This window comes from Maniola jurtina, chromosome 19 (assembly GCF_905333055.1).
Source record: "Maniola jurtina chromosome 19, ilManJurt1.1, whole genome shotgun sequence".
Lineage (NCBI taxonomy): Eukaryota > Metazoa > Arthropoda > Insecta > Lepidoptera > Nymphalidae > Maniola > Maniola jurtina.
This window is the reverse complement of record NC_060047.1, coordinates 1,753,646-1,777,735: the sequence shown is the minus strand read 5'-3', so window position 1 is coordinate 1,777,735 and position 24,090 is coordinate 1,753,646. Positions and strand designations below refer to the sequence as shown.

General features: G+C 38.9%; 3 protein-coding genes across 3 annotated transcripts in view; all 3 read right to left on the bottom strand.

Annotated features, from left to right (window-relative positions):
- Positions 1–4,025: 4,025 nt before the first annotated feature.
- LOC123874786 lies at positions 4,026–5,785 on the bottom strand. The gene is made up of 3 exons (XM_045920281.1): positions 5,203–5,785; positions 4,422–4,872; positions 4,026–4,173 (listed from the first exon to the last, which is right to left on the bottom strand). The coding sequence occupies exons 1-3, from the start codon at positions 5,783–5,785 to the stop codon at positions 4,026–4,028; spliced, it is 1,182 nt and encodes a 393-aa protein (XP_045776237.1).
- A 9,311-nt stretch (positions 5,786–15,096) lies between these two features.
- On the bottom strand, positions 15,097–15,674 carry LOC123874793. Its single transcript, XM_045920291.1, has one exon. It carries the CDS (start codon positions 15,610–15,612, stop codon positions 15,220–15,222), a length of 393 nt encoding a protein of 130 aa, XP_045776247.1. The 5' UTR covers positions 15,613–15,674; the 3' UTR covers positions 15,097–15,219.
- Positions 15,675–22,798: 7,124 nt separating this feature from the next.
- The window catches only part of LOC123874784 (ubiquinone biosynthesis monooxygenase COQ6, mitochondrial), a 29,488-nt gene continuing 28,196 nt past the window's right edge, over positions 22,799–24,090 (bottom strand). The window contains exon 10 of the mRNA XM_045920280.1: positions 22,799–22,987. Within this exon, the coding sequence (XP_045776236.1) occupies positions 22,958–22,987 (30 nt within the window). The 3' untranslated portion in view covers positions 22,799–22,957. The remainder of the gene's footprint in view (positions 22,988–24,090) is intronic.

The following is a 24,090-nucleotide window of genomic DNA, read 5'->3' as shown; positions in this document are numbered from 1 at the left end:
TTCTTTTATAGAATGGTCGATGAAAGATATACTTTGGCCGAGATATATGTACCTTTCCACGTAATTAATCGTTTGGCCTTGGATCACCGTGGGGATCTCTGTGCGGTTAGTCATTATGCAGGTTTTGCTCGGGTTCATTTCTAGACCACATTTTTGACTTGCATGATCTAAAGTTTTGAGCATGTAGTAGAGATCCTCGTGGTTTTCGCTTATCAGCACTATATCATCGGCGAATCTTAGATGATTTAGGTACTCTCCATTTATTTTTATTCCCAAATTTTCCCAGTTCAATTTTGAAAAAATGTGCTCTAGTAGAGCTGTAAATAAGTTCGGTGAGATCGGGTCCCCTTGTCTAACGCCTCTCTTTATGGGGAATGAAGTGCCCATCCGATCCAGCTTTACAGTGGCTCTACTGTTTTGGTAAATTGCCTGTAGCAGGTCTATGTATTTCGTCTCTATCCCTTGCTGTTTTAGCGCTCTCCAAAGGGCCTCGTGTGAAATAGAGTCGAAGGCTTTCGAGTAATCAATAAACGCTATGTAGAGCGGCAGTTTATATTCATTGTAGCGCTCTATTATTTGAGATATCGTAAATATATGGTCTGTAGTGCTGTACTTTGGTCTAAAACCAGCCTGTTCTCTAGGTTGATGGGAATTTAGAGTTGGTCTTAATCTTCTCAAGATGATATTTGTGAATAATTTATAGATAGTTTGCAGTAGACTTATTGGTCTATAGTTTCCAATCTCTGAGGGGTCACCTTTTTTATATATTAGGGTGATGATAGCGTTTTCCCAGTCTTTCGGAATACAGCATGAGCTCAATATTTCGTCAAATAGTGGCGTAAGTATGGGAGTTAAGGGATCGATAATTGCTTTCAGGATATCATTTGTAACTCTATCTTGTCCAGGGCTCTTTGAGGACTTTAAGGAGGCAATGCTCGCTCTTACTTCGCTTATTAATAGTGGTAGAGGGTTCTGACTGTTTTCCGAGTGTACGTCTACAATTTCCGGGGAGCTTGCTCTATGTTGTAAGCTGTATAGGGTTTTGTAGTAGTTAGATGCGATCTCTATCAATTTATTTCTATTAGTCACTTTATTACCATCTTTACTTTTAGCTGAAGGCATCCATTCTTTGCTCTTTTTCAAGCGCTTGTCAGAGCGTTTTATTGAGCTTTTTTGTAGCAGTTCCTCTTCGATTATTTTATATCTGTAGTTAATTTTGTTTCTATTTATGTTTTTTCTAATTTTTGTGTAGAGTTTAGTTAGTCGTTTTCTTTCATTTTTAGTTCTGTATTTTTTATTCTTTAATTCCTCTCTTTCTTTTATCAAGTTTTTGAGCTGCGTTGTAAATATAAACTCATTTTCAGCTATATTTTTCTTTTTGGGTATTTGCTCGGTACTTTTTACTATATGTTGAATCAAGTCTGAATATTTTTGTTGCATGTTTTTATTGTCCGTAGTGTAATCCTTTCTTATTTCTTCAAAACACTTTCTTAATTTTTCTCTTTTTGTAGGCGTTATATCCGATATAGTTTGTCCAAAAGATGTTCTGCTCTTTTTTAAGCTTACTGATATATTATAACTTGCTCTGAGTAGTCTATGATCCGTAGAGTATGTAGTTCCTATCACTTGAATGTTGGATATTGCTTTCCGATTTTTTGCCAGGATATAGTCTATCTCATTCCGAGTTTTCCCATCTGGGGAAAGCCAAGTCCAACGTTGTTTAGCTTTCTTCTTAAAAAAGGTATTTGTGATATAGAGCTCGTTCTGTAGACAATATTGTATAAGAAATTCGCCTCTATCATTCCTTTTACCATATCCCCATTTTCCGACGACTCTACCGTCTTCTGATATCGGTTGTCCGATTCTGGCATTAAAATCGCCTAAGATTATGGTATTGGGAGGTGTATTTTCGAGACTTTGGCTTAGGTCGTCATAGAATTTCTGTAACTCTTCTTCTGAGGCTTTTTCTGTAGGTGCATACACTTGAATGCAGGTTATATTCATGCTTTCTATTGTCATATCTAATCTCGCGACTCTATCAGATATAGGAATAAAATCTGATATTTGTTGTTTCAATGTCTTTCGAATCATGAATCCAACTCCGTTAAAGCCGGCTCTCTCTCCCTTATACATTAATATATATTTGCCATATTCGAGAATTTTCATGCCTTCTTTCTTTATTTCTGAGAGGCCTAAGATGTCCCATTTAATTTTTTGGACACAGTGCTCTAACTCATTAAGCCGTCCGTCTGTAGCGAGAGATCTTATGTTATATGTTCCAATGTAGAGAGTATTATTGATGGAGGGTTTCGGTCTAAGACTCCCACGGCGACCACCCGTACTGGGAGCTGTAAAGTTTTGATATACATTTGTTATTTTAGTAGAGTAATAGAGAGGGGCCTTTCCCGTATCCTATACATTTTCTTGATATTTTCGCGTGCTGTCTGTCTGTCTTGGTTTCTGTAGTAAGTAGCTTGTCATGTTACTATATTTATTTTTCTTCAATGTCGGCTTAAGGGATCCATCATTTGGGTTATTATCTGGTGACTGGGATAAATTCCTTTTATTTGCTGATTGTGGCAATCTGTCTTTTAAAATTATGATTTTGTTATATTTTATTATGGCATTTTTCCCTTCATGTTTTAATTTTTGTACTTGTTCGTGGAGAATTTTTCTTTCATTTAAAATTTTTTTTGGGAAGTCATCTTTCATATAGTATGGTGTATCTCTCAAATTATTTTTGTTTTTCATAATTTGTATTTTTTTATTTACTGTTGTGAGAGACAGTAATATTGGCCTTGCCTTTATCCCTTTTTTGCCTAATCTGTAGAGGCAGTCTATGTCAGATGGAGTAACTTTGACCGACATGATTTCGTTTGTAGTTTTCAGTATTTCCTTCTCCAAATCGTCATAGCTTTTTTCTTTCTCTTCCATTCCGAAAATTATAATATTTTTCTTTCTTATATGTCTTTCGATGTAGTCCATGCGTTTCTCCTGTTCTTCAAATTTATTGCTTAATTCGTTGTATTTTAAATCAATTTCTGTAAATTTTTTATTTATAGTTTCCGTTAGGCTCTTTTCCATAGTATCTAGCTTTTGCTTCTGTAATTGCATATCCAGTTGTATACTTTTTAATATTTCTGTGATTTCTTCCATTCTAAATATTTATTTTTTATTTGTTTGCGGTATTCTATACTAGTAAGCGTGATATATAACTTGTCTCAGTACAGTTTTCATGGGTCGTAAGTCGCCCTCTATTGGTACGCGTCAGTACTATCGTTTGGGCTCGAATCTAATTCTCACCGGTCAATATTTGCTCACTGCACGCTACTTATTGCTTTATAGAGTAGTTTTTTGTGTTGGCAATAGATGGCGTTATATGCTCAATGCTGCGGGATGACAATTCACTAACAGATATTTTTGGACATTTTGAGGTTATGAAAGTTTACAACTTTTTAGTTTTACTCACTCAGTGTTTGTCTCCCGCATTTCCTTAATCATTTGAGCTCTTACTAACACTTTCACTGTCATTCATACATTTACATATCTTATTTCAATACGAATTATCCAATGTAAACTTCAAATACTTTGAGTCAATTTTAAGCCTTTATTGATTAGTTTTCTTCTAGATTTTAAATTCACATCACTTATTTCTACGTTGTATATTATTAAGAAGCGAATTTAGCACTAAAACTGTTATCTTTCTATTTTATTTAACAAAAATAACGTGGAGCTTTGAAAACTTTGTGTTGACAGCGCGAGTGCTGCCCTCTCTCATCTAGAAATATACAAATTGCTATTAGTTTACACCTGTATCAAAAGAAATACTATAATTTATACGCTCCTTAAGCAAGTGTGAGGCTGCACCGCTCGCTCGTAGAAATCTGAATGGCCAGATTGCCGAATACAAACAGGCAGCTCAAACCTCGTTAATCTAAGCTGCGTTGCACGAAGGTTGGTGAAAGCTCGAGCCGTCACGTAGACGCGTTGCGCGCTGGAGACGCGATGGCTGTCGGGCTGGCAGCTCACCCCGGCTCGTACTCAACCTTGAGATGGGCGGGCAGGCAGAAAGACAGGCAAGCACGAAGACCTTGAGAATTGAGATGCATTGCGCTGAAGACTGGAAGGCAGCTGGAGTAAGGCCAAGTATCCATTTTTCCGATGATATTAAGCCTGTAAGAAATAGTACAAATTGCTCTGGTGTCCCGTTGCCTCGATCATCATGTGACACTTTATTTTTTCTATCATGTCTTAAAATTATTAGAAATATTTTGAGAATTGTGATTAGTTACCTTAAACCTGCTGCAAAAAAAAAAAACACTAATTATATTTATACGCTCGTAAAGCAAGGCAGGCAGCATTTCGCGCGCTTCTACAAACCAGAATGATCTGATTACCGAAAACAGGCAAGCAGCTCTAACCTCGTCAATCTTGAGACGCGTTGCACGAAGATGCGAAGATGGAAGGAAGGTTCACCCGTCACGTAGACCTGAAGACGCGATGGCTGGCAGGCCGGACTCGCCTCGTACTCCTGTACGCAGGCATGTAGACCGAAACACAGGCAAGCATATCGACCGGGCACGTGAATCTTTAGACGTGTTGCACTGTTGAGATCAGAAGGCAGATTCCAGGCGTTCTGTAGAGGGTGAGAAGCCTGCAGATGATTGGCAAGCAGCTTCCCAGGGCACGAAGTCGGCAGGGTGAGAAGCCTGCAGAAACTGGCAGGCAGCTCCCCGGGGCACGGAGTCGGCAGGGTGAGAAGCCTGCAGGGGACTTGCAGGCAGCTCTCACTGGCACGATGTCGACAGGATAAGAAGCCTGCAGAGGACTGGCAGGCAGCTCCCCGGGCACGGAGTCGGCAGGGTGAGAAGCCTGCAGGGGACTGGCAGGCAGCTCTCACTGGCACGATGTCGACAGGATAAGAAGCCTGCAGAGGACTGGCAGGCAGCTCCCCGGGGCACGGAGTCGGCAGGGTGAGAAGCCTGCAGGGGACTGGCAGGCAGCTCTCACTGGCACGATGTCGACAGGATAAGAAGTCTGCAGAGGGCTGGCAGGCAGCTCCCCGGGGCACGGAGTCGGCAGGGTGAGAAGCCTGCAGGGGACTGGCAGGCAGCTCTCACTGGCACGATGTCGGCAGGATAAGAAGCCTGCAGAGGACTGGCAGGCAGCTCTCTCTGGCACGATGTCGGCAGGTTGAATAGCCTGCAGAGGACTGGCAGGCAGTTCCCCAGAGCACGAAGTCGGCAAGGTGAGAAGCCTGCAGAGGACTGGCAGGCAGCTCTCTCTGGCACGATGTCGGCAGGTTGAATAGCCTGCAGAGGACTGGCAGGCAGTTCCCCAGGGCACGAAGTCGGCAAGGTGAGAAGCCTGCAGAGGACTGGCAGGCAGCTCTCTCTGGCACGAAGTCGGCAGGGTGAGAAGCCTGCAGGGGACTGGCAGGCAGTTCCCCAGGGCACGAAGTCGGCAAGGTGAGAAGCCTGCAGAGGACTGGCAGGCAGCTCTCTCTGGCACGAAGTCGGCAGGGTGAGAAGCCTGCAGAGGACTGGCAGGCAGCTCTCTCTGGCACGATGTCGGCAGGTTGAATAGCCTGCAGAGGACTGACAGACAGCTCTCTCTGGTCGATGTCGGCAGGGTGAGAAGCCTGCAGAGGACTGGCAGGCAGCTCCCCAGGGCGCGAAGTCAGCAGGGTGAGAAGCCTGCCGAAGACTGGCAGGCAACTGTCTCTGGCACGATGCCGGCATGGGGAGAAGCCTGCAGAGGACTGGCAGGCAGCTCCTTGGGGCATGAAGTCGGCAGGTTGAGAAGCCTACCGAAGACTAGCAGGCAGTTCCCCAGGGCACGTAATCGGCAGGGCGAGAAGCCTGCAGTGGACTGGCAGGCAGCTCTCTCTCTAGCACGATGTCGGCAGGGTGAACTGGCAGGCAGCTGTCTCTCTAGCACGATGTTGGCAGGATGAGAAGCCTGCTGAGGACTGGCAGGCAGCTCTCTCTAGCACGATGTCGGCAGGATGAGAAGCCTGCAGAGGACTGGCTGGCAGCTCTCTCTGGCACGATGTCGGCAGGTTGAATAGCCTGCAGAGGACTGGCAGGCAGTTCCCCAGGGCACGAAGTCGGCAAGGTGAGAAGCCTGCAGAGGACTGGCAGGCAGCTCTCTCTGGCACGATGCTGGCAGGGCTAGAAGCCTGCAGTGGACTGGCAGGCAACTCTCTGGCACGATGTTGGCAGGGTGAGAAGCCTGTAGAGGACTGGCAGACAGCTCTCTCTGGTCGATGTCGGCAGGGTGAGAAGCCTGCAGAGGACTAGAGTTGGCAGGATGGAAAGCCTGCACAAGAGCGGCAGGCAGCTCTCCCGGGCACCAAGTCGGCAGGGTGAGAAGCCTGCAGAGGATAGCAGGCAGCTCTCTCAGGCACGAAGTCGGCAGGGTGACAAGGCCCGTAGAGGACTGGCAGCCCGCCCGGGCATGAAGTTGGCAGGGGCAGATTTTTTCAGAGGGCTAACAGGCAGCTCACCCTGAACGAAGTCGATAAGGCGAGAAGCTTGCAGAGAACTAGCAGCTCCCTGGGCACGAGGTTGGCAGAATGAGAAGCTTGCGGAGACTTTCAGTCTGCTGTCCCGGGTACGCAGTCGGCTGGGTGAGAAACCTGCAGAGAACTGGCAGGCAGCCGCTCTCTGGGGCACGAAGACGTTCTTTCCTACGGGACAAAGTCGGCAGGATGAGGAGTCCGCATGAGACTGGTAGGCAGCTCAACCAGATACTTCGACCAAGAAAGTTGTTGGAGAATGAAAGCCGGCAAGCAGGCAGGCAACTCAGCCAGGCCAAAAGATCTTGAAATGCGTTGCACGACTAGACTTACAGGCAGCTTTGGGGTAGTTCGAAGACGGCGTAAGACTGCAGAAAATGGTTAGGCAGCTCGAAGCAACAGGGAGATGTGGAGATATGTTTTGCACAGAAAAGGCTAGTGTAACTTGCAGAATTCAGTCAGGCAATACTCCCGCGCATAATGAACTTGAAATTCGCGGTACGTTCATAATTCACATTCAGCTCTGCATAGATTCGATGATATTATTCAGGAGGCTTGAAGGCCTCAGAATGGATAATTCGGCAGGTTGGATGCAGACGTTCCTCTTGGCATGAAGACCCTGAGATACGCTGCACGCAGTAGGCAGCACTGCAGAGCTTCGAAGATGGTGAGTCAGAGTAGCACCAGAAGACAAGCATTGCCCACGGCCATGACACGAACCCTGAGATGTATTGAAAAATGTTTGCCTTAGTGTTATGTTTCGCTCATAATATGTATGAACCGATTTTGATTAAATTTTAAGGGATTGGAACTGTAAAAAGAACTTTGAAATCGGTTTTATAATTTCTGCAAAAGTAAATTCTCAAAAAAGTTCTAGTAGACTTTTTACAAAAATGTCTTAAGTACAATTTAGTTCAGGTTTTATAGTAAAAATCAAGCGCTCCTTGCTCCTTTTCACCACTTTCTCAGTTGAAAAGGATGGCATGATTTTTACCACCGACATTTGAAATAGGTACCTTTCAGTCACTCTTTGGCGGGAAACCTCGTAGGTATGGTAGGTACCTACTACAAGTAGGTATTCGCAAATACTCCTCAGCTTTGACCCTGTGTAGTGCTTCGTAATTCGGATTTCTCGTGATTTATCACTGCCAATACTTACTCAATAGGTGTTTATTATGTACCGTTGGCTTGCATAGTATCATTGGGACATTTATTATCATTTATCACACATGTTGATTGTTGGCATTCTTTTGACGATTTGGTGTGAGGACGCAAGCTAATCGCTTTCTTTCTATTTCGACAGTAGGTAAGCACCGAAGTATATTTACATTGTTAGCTGACTAGGACTTTTTCCCATCACCATCATAGCACAATCCAAATTCTATTTTAGCATTCTTCATTTTCGTGTTTATGGTACCTACTCCTCTTGAGGTCCTTATAATATTCGCAAATAGGCAACTAGCTAAACGCATAGAACAAACACAAACATCTTAAAGGTAATTTTGTGGCTTCAAAAATATCGTAAATGGCGTTAAAAAGTAGAGCTAACGCAAAATCAATTATTATGCTAAACACATGTAGATATTATTGAGGAAACAAGGCTCGCAAAAATTCTTCCACGTCATTCATCATACCAGTTCATAGTTGAGTTTCATATAATTTGCGCTGCTATTAGGATTAGTAGGTAGGTTCGAGTATTTAGCTAGGTAACTACAAAATTATAGGTAGTATAGTTCTGTCATTGCTATAAAAGCACAACACATTCGCAATAACTCCCGTATTGCAATTTGCAACATCAAAAGTTTGCTTATTAGATCGGGTTTCATGTAACCATAAATTATTTCAAGTAATCGCCGTTTTACTACCCTAAAAAAGATTTAACTTTGACTTTGCTTCCAAAATTAATTGGTAGATTACGTTACTTCTAGGTATTCAGTCGTTGCAAATGTTCTTATTAGTGATTTTGCTAGTGGCTACAATTATTCAAAAATCCCAATAATAACGATTGTCACGATTGAAATACTTCAATAAAAAGTTATAGTTATGTGATATAGCCAATATCCACCAAACTGACACGATGGGGTTACTAGAAATATTTGTGCGCTTGCGCATTCCACTCATCACCTGTCAGTTTTATCGCTCCTATATTTTTTATTCATCTTAGATCCAGCACGTGGCAGGCGGTTAGAGTTGCCTTATGGTTAGTGCTCAACTTTGACCGCCAATAAAAAGCAAAACAGATTGCACAAGTTTATATTCTTCTCCATGATGTCTCGGGTAAAATTTTGGCCCAAAGTAAGCAAATTCTGACTTTAGCTTTTTATAACGGTCAAAGTTCAACCGTAACTGTAAGATAATTTTAACCACCTGTTATGCACCTTGACCTAAGGGCTAATTTTTCAATCGTTAGATAACTGAAAAATTTTGATTGACAAAAGGTAAAATTAATTCCTCAGTTAAAGATTGTTCAACGGTCGAAAAATATGCCCCTAAGTTTGATTGGCTTACCACAAAAACTTTAGATGTAGTTTAAACCAACGTTAAAGTCGTTTAGTCCATACAAATGCGTGTTTAACGTAAGTTTAAACCTTGTTTAAGTTTTGGTAATATTGAGACCATGTATGTTTTTTATATTAATGTACTTACCTTACATATTTTCTCCTCGGCTCTTTTTCGGCTTCTTATTTTCGATAAGATCATGGAATGTTGTTGGATTATAGAAGTAGTTTTGTAGTTCTTGTAGATTGTTAAAGTCGAGTAGATATTGGCCTATAAATTTTATAGGCCATATTTTGGCTTATATAGGCTTTGATATTATATTCTTCGGAATATGTTACCTTAGCTAGATCATAGTAGGATGATTGGTTTGATGAGTTTTTATTATCAATCTTGGTTGAATAAGATGAGCTATCATTGTAGGTTGTAGATGTAATTCTTGTAGAAGTGGAGTCATATTTATGGTAGGTGTATATATAGGAAATATTTCTCGTCCTTATGTATGTAGTGATCTAAAAATAAATAAGAGCAGATAATACACAAAGTTCAGTGGCCTAGCTTTGGCTAGGCCACTGAACTTTACGATACGATTTTAGCTACGATAGTTATAAAAGGTTATTCTATAATATTTTAAACAAAATTGAAACAAAAATATTATGCTAAGTCATCAAAATCATTTTTTTTTAAAATTGAGGTCATTACAGAAATTTAAAATTTAGTGGTAAGCTTAATATGTACCTTTTATAGTTTCCATCGACGATTCCCCGCTTTGTTCATACTATTTCAGATTGTCTTTCATTTAATTATAATTGTTTAATATGCTTTTTTTAATAATAGATCGATATAAACATTTTAATACTTATAGGTAGGACCTACTTAGAATTTTCACTTCATTGGCCAATCAGAAGTAAATATTCAAGAAAATATTTGCAATGAGTAGAGCTAATCTTTGCGGAAAAGTTGTTTTTTGTAAATACAATTTTGAGAAAAAACCTGAAACGCTGAAAAGGATTAAGTAGGTACCGATTTCTTTTTTACTAATTTTGTTGATTCGCCGATCAATCTTCGAGATTACACAAAATACTTGTGGTTAACTAATTTCATATTCGGTAGCTATGAACGTATGAATGAAGAAATCATTTTCAGTTTTTGACTGAGCTGTCTCTGTTAGTTTTTACGTTTTTTACGGATTCATTGATAAGGTAAAAATGTCATTATGTACAGTAGGTACTAGGTGCCTTTTTTTGTAACTTACGCCAATGTACCAGTGCGCAGATATCTTATTTTTGAAGTTTTTGAATGGCGCGAAAATATTTCAGCCACTCATAACGCGCGTCCGTCCGCTAAAATTGCACGGCTACGCGCGAAATGCGAATTATTATGATGTGATATTGTCGAATTTGGCAAATCATTCTGCAAATGTTGATAAAGATTGGCTAGCCGCTATTTTCCTCTTTCTTTGTCCTTATTTCCAAGTAATTTTATGAATTTTATTTGTTTGTCCTAGATAATTTTGATAAATCAACATTTCCTTGTCCTTATCTCTTTTTTAATAATATTATCAATTGATCATATTTTGGAATGGGTAAAGGACAGTCAAAAATTTGCTGCTTTCGAATAGATCTGAAAAAACCTGAACATCGAATATGGGCGGCCCGCCTAAAAGGCAGTGCGTACAATACAATTAGAATACCTAACTAGTTACTTATTTAATTCTAATTCTAATCACGGTATATTGTATTAATTTTGGAAAATATTGACTTTAGTGTGTTCCAAACGAACGTAGTTTGGCTGTCATTTGAATATCAAGCAATCAAACTGTATAAATTTTGTAGAAATCTTTGAGGAACTAATCTGTGTCTGTTGTTTTCCAGATTTCTGTTAAAATATCTTGTTTTAAAGTTAAAAGGGCTCAAGCATTTACCTACATACAAATATTTAAACCCGTGTGTGCATCTCTTAAACGGGCATTTTTGTGGAAATGTGGCAAATCGCACACACAGATATTAAGTTTCTAAAACGTGTCTACAAAATTTAATTGACTTTGGCTGCTTGTTATTCAAATGAGCATTAAACTACATTTGTATGGAATAATTGTCAGAGAATCTTCTATTAAGGGAATTTCCATGTTAGTCCACTTACCTCCCATTACGACCCGATTAATTTTACCTTGCGCTTGGGCGTTGGGAGAGTCTTGTGTATTAGCACGAAGTTTTTAAACGTCTACACCGGATTATAGTTCATTAATTTCACGATCCGTTCTTACTGTCAGCGAGGTTAAATGATTGTCGTAACTTGGAGACGTGGCAACGCTTCTTCCCGAAGGTTTCCACTATGGGATCGTTTTCACCATGATATTCAACGAAAGCTGTGAAATGTACATAATGTTAATAAGTATCAGTCAGTTTTATCATTTATTCAAAAATATGATGGCTTATATTTCTATCGTCTTCACAAGTCCCCACTTACCTAGTTCTGTGACGTCCGCGGTTTTCAAGCCTACGTTTTTGCTATCTTGAGTAAATTTTTGTTTCTAATAAGTATATTTTAATCAGTGCAGCAGGATAATTTTTGTTATTACTTATATTATATTGATGATGCAGCGATCCAAGCTTTCAGAGAATAATGATGTTTTGAAGCATAATATTCCAGTTCAAATAATATTGTCTTGAATCATTGATTGTTATAAACGCATTCCTATTATTGGCTTTTGTTTTCGATGTGGTTTCGCTATTTGTTGTGAAAGTCGAACGTACAAGTGCATTACGCCATAATTCTTGCGAAATTTTGTAGATAGTTTCAAGTTTTACGATTACGTAATCAGAGTCCATATTATTATACTTGTACATGAAGAGTACAGTAATGAGCAAACAATATAACTATGTTGCAAAGCATGTTTGTTACACATTTTGGTTGGTCCACTTCAACTGGGCTGGGCTAGTTTGGAAGGTTGAGTCTCCAGGACACGTCATGGATAATATTTTAATAAGAAGCTGTCTTGTACTGGTTTCCAATGATTGCGACCATAGATGAAGAAAAAACAGTGGACGACTTTTGCTTAGTTGAGCTCAGGTAGCTAATTTGTCGAATGTTCTGTGAATTTGCCACACGATGCACCCCGCTTTACGATTCCTGAACATAGGTACTTAAAAAACAAAGGCGAATCCACGCCAGATATAAAACATGCAATTCTTCCAATGTACAATCGTTAAGCATTCAATAAAGATACGAATTGAATTTATTTACACCATAACTAATACCTTTGTCCTTCCATTGACCTTATTCAACTGGCAATTGTTAGACGTACTTAAATTTATAATTGCCAATGTGTTATCAAAGTTTGCTTTGACCTTGTTACAAAAACAGCTTCAGTTAAATATCGTTCTATGTAAAAATGAAAATAATAAAGTAGTAAGACAGTGAGTGATATTATGTAGGTTTTTAGATCACCTCATTCAATAGTATCGCGCATTTAAGATTGTATGACAAATCTGAAATTTCAACTTTCAAATGATTATCCTAACCTACCCGTTAGCAGGTGACACGTTTGTTTAACGGTGGTCTCTTCGTCACACGCTCCATACACATGTAATTTGGTTCTCATTTGATATTAACCAATCAAAGTTAATGTAATTTTGTACACAATTTAGAAATTAATATGTATCTATGTCCGTAGTCGCCAGATTTCCAAAAAAATAAATAAGTAGTTTTAAAGTTACACGGGTAAAGATTTGAATGTAAATTCTTGAGTCCGTGTAATTTTGAAACTGAATATTTTAACGTAAATCTGGAAACCATAGACATACATATTAGTTCCTAGAATGAATCTACAAAATTTAATTTAGCTTGATGCGTTAGTATTCAAATGAAAGCTAAACTGCTTGCATGGAGCGCACTACGAATGAACCCCTTTTAAGGAAAATGTCTAAAAGCTGACGAGATATTTGAATCGTCAAGATAAAAATTAAGTTTTATGATAAAAAAAAAAAAATCTAGGTAGTTAGGTGCGAATTTCTGCGTAGATTTTTATGAGCTTATTTAAATACCAAAAATTATAAATCGATTCAGTCGTTTTTGAAAATTAAGTGATCAATCATCAAAATCAGCAGTGTCCCTTGACCACTTACCTGCCTCCCAAGTTGTTTAGCTTAGACAGGTTCTAGGCGCCCGGATCACTCGCTTAGGTACCCGGTCGATGCAGGTCCGATTGTCTTGTTTGGGAGATTCCCTAAATTCTATTTGGAAGATATTTTTGGTACAATTCGCCCATGAAGTGTCGGTGACAGGTTGTTATAAAGCCATAGGTCGGCCTTCTCGAAGGTTCCACCATATAACTTTATTCGATCTCGCCTATTCACCTTCACTGCACCCAGACGATAGCTGTGAAGTTTACACCTTTTATTACTTACATGTTCGCTTTCAAGTTTATTTTTGAGTTTAATTACTTATATGTTCGCTTTCAAGTTTATTTTTGAAAAGTTTCGTCAGATAGCTAATAATTCGTACTCAGATGTACGTGCTACATGCCTAGTACAATAGTAAACAAGTAGATATATAAAACAGATATAATAAAGTGGTAGTCTTCTTCAACTTCATATTCAAATTCAATAGATAGCTAAGCAGATATAATAGGTATAATATTTTGTATACTGACTACTTGCACCTCTTAAATGCTTCCAGGATGAAATCAGCCCACATGTCCTCAAGTTTGAAGATGTTTCCTAAGTTTTTCAGATTAGTTCTCATAGTATAAAGTCTAAGTATGTTTAGGCGAGTTACCTATTTAGGTTAGAGGAGATGATCAAAGTCAGATGACGTTGCATTCTTCAGCAGCAGATTACAGTTTATAATCTCGCAGCATCGTAGCCTGTTCCAAGGTTCATGTCATAGTTTGCAGCCTGTCTAAATCAATGTTATTGCACAACATTGCCCTTGATTTGACAAACAGTTACTTTATAGACAAATGTATTGAGTATTTGCAAAGAAATCTCTAAATGGGCAGCAATTGATAGTAAATAGGTTTATATTTCATACATGTCTCGCTAATGCAAATGCCTTATTAAAAAAAACTTAATGCATACTGGCAAAAATGATGAAAGGCAAAAGATTTATTGATGTTTTAGCTAAGTACATTATTGCCTTATGATCTTACAAGCCAATAGATTAATTTCAAGGGCATGAAATCTAAGTTATTCTGTACAGCAGTTGACTCACCGACGCTAACCGTGCGAACAAACCACCTATGCATGAACCGGAACGGCCACGATACGCCTTTCACCCGTCAGTCAGGCCACAGGCCCAAACTTGCTGGGCGATTGTGTGCTAACTCCACCAGTCGTCAGAGCCAGGCCACAGGCCCCTCGCTGGGCATCGTCGCGCGGTGCTAACTCCACCACTCGTCAGCCAGGCCACAAGTCTGAGCGATCGTGTTCGGTGCTAACTCCACGAGTTAGCAGTCAGCGAGGGTCCGTGCGCCGCCGACTCGCGTCAGCGGTTTGGACCGATGATCTGAGGCTCGAAAAGAACAACAAACATGCCAAATGCCCGCACGGGGCCAAGTATTGATTATAGGTTATGAAATCATGACGCAACAGCCTAACTTTTACCTAATGTGGGCTGATACCGGATTGGAAGCGTATTTCGCAGCTATTTCGGTGCGCGGCCGCAGCCGAAGCCGACTTGGCAGACTCGCAAACCCGGAACCGTCGACCGCCGCCGCAGCTCTGGAAACTCCCAACGCGTCATGCCGTCGCTACGTAGCTCTTCTTCATGAAGTCGGTGGTGACTCATGGAATAATACACGGGCGGGTGAAATACCAACAAACAAAAAAATAAGAAGAGATGAAATAAAATCCGTGAATGTAATTCTTTTGAAATTCTTTTTATTATCATACTTAAACATATGTTACAATTTCTTATTCAATATGAATAAAACTTTAATTCCAATAGACTATCTTTCAATAGAAAACTGAAATAATTAATTTAACAGTGAACACATTTTAAAAATAAAATTCAACTAAATAAATGCATGATACCGTTTTACAAACCCATTCTGTGGCTAGCCGTAAGCCGCGTCCGCGCCCCGACATGGCGGCCAAGATGGCGGCCGTCTGATGCAGACCCACGCGAAACGCAATGGGACTGTAATTTAGAAAACATCCTACATATATCACAGATTCAAATACAATTACTTTACCTAATCATTACGCTACTTGATTAACACATATCGATTGATTTAGCATTGGTTTGACATTGTCTAGTTCTTTGAAAAAATTATCTAAGCCGCTGAGATCGTTCTTCCATAGATTATCGATAGTCTCGCGCTGCTGCTTGGCGACCTCCTCTTCTTTGTTATTTAATCCGAGATCGGCTTGCATCTGAGCCCACCTTCTAGCGCGTTCTCTTTGTTTAGTAAGGAGCTCGCTCTCCGCGCGGGACAGGGAGTTGCTCAATATGGCGATTATTCTCAGGTCGCGCTTTCTCTTTGTCTTAGCATTTAATGACTTACATTTTACTTTGCGGACCCAACTGGACAACGATTCCGTTTTGCTTTCACAAAAGTCGACAACTGACTTTTCTTGCACACTGTAGCCCATTGTTAAGAATAAGGGTTTAGGTATTGCGACTCGCAATGCGAGTGGAGAGATTACACACCTGTATCAGATCAGGCACAATAGAACTTTGTAGAACTTCTTCAACACATCACATCACAAACGTCCGCACTGCACCACGATGAGAAATCTATTGAGCTGCGCATGACGTCATACCCGCTTTATATACCCGACGCTATCGGGGTCGCGCAACTGCGCAGTTGTGGAACAAAATGGCGGAGTTCCAATGAAATTCTCAGCGTCCGACACAATAATATGATTCAACGCGCTGCCGCGAGGCAGCGCGTTGAATAGCGATATTGAATTATGACTATATAAAATATCTGTTTGTACTCTGTCTGTATATCAAAAGTTATCATTTAAACGTTATTTAAAACCGTGTCAGAACGTGTCATTATTTATTTTCATAGAATATTGACACTTTAATCATTTCATGATTTAAAAAATAAAAGGAATTACCTACATTTGAATCAGCAAAAAGTCCGTAGGCTACTTAATAATGAAGTAAAAAGGTATAGGTACCTACTTAGTTCATTATTATTAAAAATTAGATGAATTACAGGTGATTTCTGTACTTAAATAAATTATGATTAAGTATTGCACTGAGTATATTATATTATACAAGGTGTAAATAGCCCGTTAGCAAAAACTCCAGGCGAATGCCAATAACCATTTGGTTTATCTTGTAGTTTTAGTGGTTTAGTATTTTTCAAAACTTTCAAACCTTATTGTACCTACCCATAGCGTGCGAAACTCTGGTCAATGCCCCACTTACGACGTGGCCTTTAGGTACTTCGAGTAACCTATTTACGGAATGTTGGTTGATCTCTTGCGTTAGTCAGATGTTTTATTTGCAATAAGTACCTATATTGTGATCTTTTAAAAAATACTTACAGGATTTATTAAAGTTTTTTTTCGTAGTTTTTTTTTTAATGGTAGGTATCTTATCAATCAGTACCTAATCATCAGTGATATTACCTGTTTTCGTTTTTGAAAGCGTTTTGGTTAGTTACATCCCTATACTTATGTGAGTAGTATTTACCTATTTATTTGTAATATTTCACATTTCATGCAATAGATAGGTAGGTACATAATATATCACATGACTATGGAATAGGTAAACCATAAATCATAATAGGTAGGTACCTGCTACTTAATAAACGGTCTAATATTGTTTTAACCGTTTGATAGTAGATAGCTACTATATAAACACTTGTTTAAAAAAATAAGTTAAGCTAAAAAATTGTCTATTGTAAAATTAAAATTGCTTCGATGGATAATATAATAAATGTAACGAGTCAAACAGGCGAACTCGCAGGCAGAGGCTAGTTAAACAAAAATGTAACGTGTTCTTGGATCGCGTCGCACAACGGCGTTCGGAGTGAAAGGGGGAAGCTCGGTACAGAGGGGCAGGGGGGAAGCATAGCGGGGGAGAGGGGCAGGGGGGGGATTGAGGGGGAGAGGGGAAGGAATTTCAACGGACCGCGTCTCGCGTCATCGATCGGAGACCGGAGCGGACGGGGTGGGGGGGGAGGGGGGGAGGGGGCCTGCCACCTCCGGGGCTTCCAATATCAGCTACTCATGTGGCTTCCAAGATTAAAATATGAGACATTTTAAGTACTTACATACCTAGTTAGTTAGGTACCTAGGTAGTATTAGTCTAAGCTGTTAATGATACTAGTTAATAATAGAGAGCAATGTTCTGCTGATTCAATAATTTATTTCAAAGTAGGTGGTACCTAAGTACCTACGTAGGTACACTGGTCACTTTTTTATGTCAATTAATAGGCCCAGTAGATTTTACAGTCAGGTAGTTAAGTACCTACCTAGGTACATCGGTAAGCAGGTGAGCTGTATAGTAAATAAACCGGCCAAGTGCAAGTCAGACTCGCGCGCTGAGAGTTCCGTACTCGGGTATTTTTTCCGACATTTTGCACGATAAATCAAAAACTATTATGCGTAAAAATAATAAAAATCTGTTCTAGAATATACAATTTAAACCTCTTTCATATGATACCCTACTTGGTATAGTTATCTGACTTCAAAAATCGAAACACATTTTAATTTGTTTTTCGGTGACGTAACCACAATTTTGCGGTTTTTGGATTTTTTCTTTACTTGTGCTATAAGACCTACCTACCAAGTTTCATGATTCTATGTCAACGGGAAGTACATGTACCCTATAGGTTTTCTTGACAGACACGACGGACGGACGGACAGACAGGCAGACAACAAAGTGATCCTATAAGGGTTCCATTTTTTTTTTGAGGTACAGAACCCTAAAAACTAAAAAAAAAACTAGGCAGGTACCAACCAACGAAGGTTCCAAACAGGTACCTTATAGGAAGGACTCTCAGGTAGACCCAAACCACGGTAATATTATCTATACATACCATATTATTATCTATACATACCATTACCGTGCCCAAACCATAGAAACTTTGTTAGGCTCAACTACCTACAGAAAGAATGTGCGGCCGTGCCTGTAACGGTATTTTAGGATCCTGTTTAGTAGGTAGGTACCTACCTAGGTCGGTAGCTGCATCATCCATACTATATAATATTATAAATGCGAAAGTGTGTCTGTCTATCTGTCTGTCTGTCTGCTATCTTTTCACGGCCCAACAGTTTAACCGATTCTGATGAAAGGTACAGGGTTAGCTTATATCCCGGGGATGCACATAGGCTACTTTTTATCCCGGAAAAGCAAATAGTTCCCACTGGATTCCTAAAGACCCATCCGCTTAACCGATTTAAATGAAAGGTGCCCAGGTAGTTTGCGTTCCTGTAATTGACATGGGCAACTTTTTATCCCGGAAAATCAAACAGTTCCCACGGGATCTTTAAAAACCTAGATCCACGCGGATGAAGTCGCGGGCATCCTCTAGTTTTATTAAATTTTACAAGGAAAAGTAAATAGATAAGAACAGAAGAAAAATAAAGCTAATAACAAATTTTCACAGACGGAGACGATTTTCTAGATGAAAGAAGTGACTTTTTGGAAAAATCATCCCATTAGGTACCTACCTAGGCACCTATCTAGGGGCTAGGTAGAGACTAGATAAATAGGTAGGAACAAGGAAGGCGTAGCTGTATCTAGCTACGTTTTAATCATCACAATGATTCCTCGATGATTCATACATTTAGTCATTCGTTTACACTAACTGAATAGAGTTTATTGTTTGATAGCTACAAGTGTAAAATACCTAGTTAGGTAGTTGGTTCTTTATTATAATCTAAGTAACTACCACCTAACCTATATACCTACCTACCTAGGTACATCAAAACAAAGTTATTAAATACATATTATTAAGTTCATAGGTACTTTCATTATGTTAGTAGGTAGGTAGATAGGTAGATTTTACTCGATTAGCAAAATAAGAACGATTATAAAAAGAAAAGCTAATAATGAAACTGCTAGGTAGGTAGGTACCTACCTAGTCATTAATAATAAATAATAATTACTTAATCATTAAATTATTATTTAGTTATTAATTAAGGACTTATCTACTTAACTACCTACTTATAATAATTACTCAAATTAGGAAAGTAGGTGGGTACCTTACCTAAGTAAGTTTAAAAGAATTAGTGTATTTAGGATCTCATTAGCCATATTTATCCATTTGTACATAACAGTTTAATGTCCACAGACAACAAAAATCAAGCCATTATCAAATATCAGTCATTATTTACCATTATTTACTATCAAACTAAGTCATTAGTGGATGTTAGCCACCTTACCTAAAGGTTTATATCTCTAATTTCAATAAGTAATCATTAAGAAAATAATTACTTATCTATATTATGATTGAGAGTTATCATCCCGAATATTTTAATGCATCGATGATTTTAAGTCTTGAATCTTCCCCTTCATTTCAAAGAATTTTTAAAAAACCACCAACGCAGATGCTACGTCGTCTTTGTCAAACCAATAATAACCTCTAAACTAATCCGTTCAAATATCAATCTTATTTTAATGAACCTAAAGTCTATAATTCCTTTAGAGACGCTTTGAAAACAAAATGGCTGCCGTAAACGGCCATTATTATTAGTGACGTCACCCCTCCCAAAAAGCGCGCGCAATATGTGCGCGCGGTCGATATCAAGCCAGCTGCAGAGCTAGTCTGACCATTTAATTTCCACTCATAACAGGACATTGAGTTATTATATATTATGATATTCTACATAGTTGCAACATGCATTATAGACAACTAGAGGATGCCCGCGACTTCATCCACGTGGATTTCGATTTTTATAGATCCCGTGGAAACTGTTCGATTTTCCGGGTTAAAAAGTTGCCAATGTCAATTACAGGGACGCAAGCTACCTCGGTACCAGGTATAATACAAATACAAAGCGGATGGGTCTTTAGGAATCCCGCGGGAACTGTTTGATTTTCCGAGATAAAAAGTAGCCTATGTCCGTCCCCGGGATATAAGCTAACCCTGTACCATCGGTTACACTGTTGGGCCGTGAAAAGACAGATAGACAGACAGACACCTTTCACATCATAATATTAGTATGGATAGTGAGCGAGCATCAACTAATCAGAGATGATTGTGATTGTGGCATTATAGCTTTGATTTTACCGTAATCAAGCAGCAGACCAGACTCGATTACAGTAAAATAACAGTTACAGTGTGACGATCGCAATCCCCTCTGATTAAATTTGTTAAAAACTTGTTGTTGTTTGTTGATTGTTGTTACTTTAGTTCTGCCACTATGGTCGTCTTGAATGGGACTTTCCGTTTTAATCGGTCCGGGTGGTCACTCTTCGTCTGACGCATGAGGGGCGTTTTCTGTAGCGTGAGCAGTGAACATCCTCGGCTGTAAGGTCTCTCGACGCACGTGTCGGTAGGAAGCATAGGAAGTAACGAACTTTCCCACATCCGTATTATTTGTTGATAAAAAATACGTTTAACGTCTTTACTAACTGTTCTATATAATGCCCCTAAATTGTAAGCCATTTTATCCCTCTTATCATACCCACGCTCGGAGTTTATTTTGTACTAGCCGATGCCCGCGACTTCGCCCGCGTGGATTTAGGTTTTCCGGGAATCCCGTGGGAACTCTTTGATTTTCCGGGATAAAAAGTAGCCTATGTGCTAATCCAGGATATTATCTATCTTCATTCCAAATTTCAGCCAAATCCGTCCAGTAGTTTTTGCGTGAAGGAGTAACAAACATACACACACACACACACACACACACACACACACACACACATACAGACTTTCGCCTTTATAATATTAGTGTGAAGAGCTGATACCCGCGACTTCGTTCGTGGATATAGGTTTTGAAAAACCCGTGGGAACTCTTTAATGAATCTTTAATATGAATGACTCTGTAACTTGAATATGAATGACCTTGTACAAATTTTGCATGCCTGATTATGTAAGGTGAAACATTTCTACTATGTATTTAATAACACCTAACTGTAAACAAAAAATGTTTCTGCAAATAAAAATCTTGTATCTTGTATCTTAATTTTCCGGGATAAAAAGTAGCCTATGTGCTAATACAGGGTATAATCTATCTCCATTCTAAATTTCAGCCCAATCCGTTTAGTAGTTTTTAACCGACTTCCAAAAAAGGAGGAGGTTCTCAATTCGTCGGAATCTTTTTTTTTTTATATTTTTTATGTATGTTCCCCGATTACTCAAAAACCCCTGGACCGATTTGGAAAATTTTTTTTTTGTTTGAAAGGGTATACTGTGCAGGTGGTCCCATATAAATTTGGTGAAGATCTGATGAATATCTTCGGAGATGGAGAACAGAACTCCTCAATGGATAGGAGCAAATTGCTCGCGATCAGTGTAATAGCTTAGTAAACAGTAGGGTTTTAACTGGGCACAGCATATTATAGTACAGTGGGGCCACTAAAAATTGTGAAATAAAAAATTTTCAAAAGAAAAATAAAACCGACTTCAAAAACGACAAACACTAAAAAGTAAAAAATAACTTTTGTTTAGCTACACGTGTGATGTACCTAGATATGAAGTCGGGCGAGCTTCACTCTTGGATTTCTAATTTTGTTTTAATATGCTCGCTCGACTTCATACCTAGGTACATCACACGTGTAGCTAAACAAAAGTTATTTTTTACTTTTTAGTGTTTGTCGTTTTTGAAGTCGGTTTTATTTTTCTTTTGAAAATTTTTTTGCGTGAAGGAGTAACAAACATACACACACACACACATACACACACACTTTCCCCTTTATAATATTAGTGTGATAGTGTGATTCTGAGTACCCACGGTATGGGGTATAGACGTGATATGGGCACCGGGTATAGGATTAGAAATATTTAGGTCTATGAGGATAGGTCAATTTATTATCGACCTCGGAATGTTTGACTGATTTTAGGTAGCCACCTTAGATTAAGGATTGACTCCACCGTCCTATGACCAATCCTTAATCTGAGGTAGCCACATAACATCATATTCATAACTTAGCTTCGATTAAACTAATAAAAGGCTTAGGACCGTAAGATCATTCGTAGTTTAATTTATAATTAGTTTATCACTTAGGCATTAGGTTCCTAAGTGATAAGAATTAATCCTGTTCTATTAATAGGTAAATAGGTACAGCAGATTATCAAACAATTAAAGTACTAATATCTGAAAATTATTACCTTTACCAAAATTACTTTCTGTTGAAATTGCACCTACCTACTTATCGGTTCTTCTCATAGAATTATTAATTACTATACATTACTGGTTCTTCTAAGAAACCTACCAATGATTTACAATAATTACCTAAGTGTAGGTAGTAGGTACATAATATATTGGGACTCGCCATGAGAGACAATGAGTCAATTGACCTAATCGAGAAATTGGCCGAAGACAAATTCATTCCTCCCGGAAATATAAATCCGACTCACTTATAATTTCGACATTTTTGCTTCATGCGACCGCCATTTATAGGTACGGAAATATAAGTCGGTTAAGGAACTTTCAGTGCCAGCCTTTCTATACCATTCGAGACTAATATCACACTTCCTCGAACTAGTCTGGTTTGTTTTTAACCCCCGACCCAAAAAGAGGGGTGTTATAAGTTTGACGTGTGTATCTGTCTGTGGCATCGTAGCTGATTCGTAGTTAGATCGTAGTAGATTGAGATGAGTAAGATCCTGCTCTTTAAAACTTTGGAGATGAAAAAAATCAATGCGAATTCGAAAATAAGCTTTTATTTAAGAAAAATAACATATTTACAGTTGTAACAATCAACCTTAACAATTAGGTACATAATAAAAATAATACTAAGCGCAAAACCAAACTAGGTACACAACAAGATGAAGAAAAAGTCCGATGTTACAATTTTCCATCACGTTTATGTAGTTGCGTGAGACATTATCAATTTCTGAAACAAACATTTTACAATTAAGTACAATTAAGATAAGAGAGCAACTATGTTAAAACTAACGATTATTGTTATCATGGTATTGATAACAGGCTGGTATAATTATTTCAGTAAACTATGTAAAATTTTTTGTTAGTAGCGCCATCTATGGTGCGTATAGAGCTTTGCAAAGCGGGAATCTTCGTTCATTCGGCCATGCCAGATAGATGGCGTTGAAAGATCTATAGATTCTATAGATTTGAAGAAACAGTTCCAATTTCTAAGATAGAAAAATTATTATAGCATTATTAAATGAAGTTTTATTTGGCAAATGACATATAGTCCAGTCATTTAAGCTTAAATTAGGTAAGAATCTCGGAATTCGAGATACCCAGCTGTAAATACATACTTGCATATTGACACCCTAAAAGTTGTCTCAAAACCTACATATGGTAGGGTGTACGACTTACAGCTTACAGACTTACAGCTGGGTATCTCGAATTCCAAGGTGAACTTACTATAATGACTGGTCTAATAAGAAGAATACCTACTCTACCTATTGTAGGTAACCAGCCATATAATGAATGAATGAATGAATATACTTTTATTGTACACCACAAAATTAGTACAGAAAAACACATGCAAAGCTCATATACCGGCACCGGTACCTATAATAACCTATAATAATATAATACCGGTAGCTGTAATCTACCGGTTTCGATCCTGGGCACCTCGTACTTATCGGAAATCCAAAATCCATGCCGAAATCGCCGATTTTTTTTAACCCCCGACATAAAAAGAGGGGTGTTATAAGTTTGACGTGTGTATCTGTGTGTCTGTGTATCTGTGTATCTGTCTGTGGCATCGTAGCGCCTAAACGAATGAACCGATTTTAATTTACTTTTTTTTTTGTTTGAAAGGTGGCTTGATCGAGTGTTCTTAGCTATAATCCAAAAAAATTGGTTCAGCCGTTTAAGAGTTATCAGCTCTTTTCTAGTTTTCTTGTGGAAAAGAAGGTTAGATAACCGTTAGGTTCATAATATTATGTCAATTGACAAATGTCAAGCTGTCAAGATGGACGTTGCCTAAATACATAATTATTTATTTGAAAATGATGTTTTGGA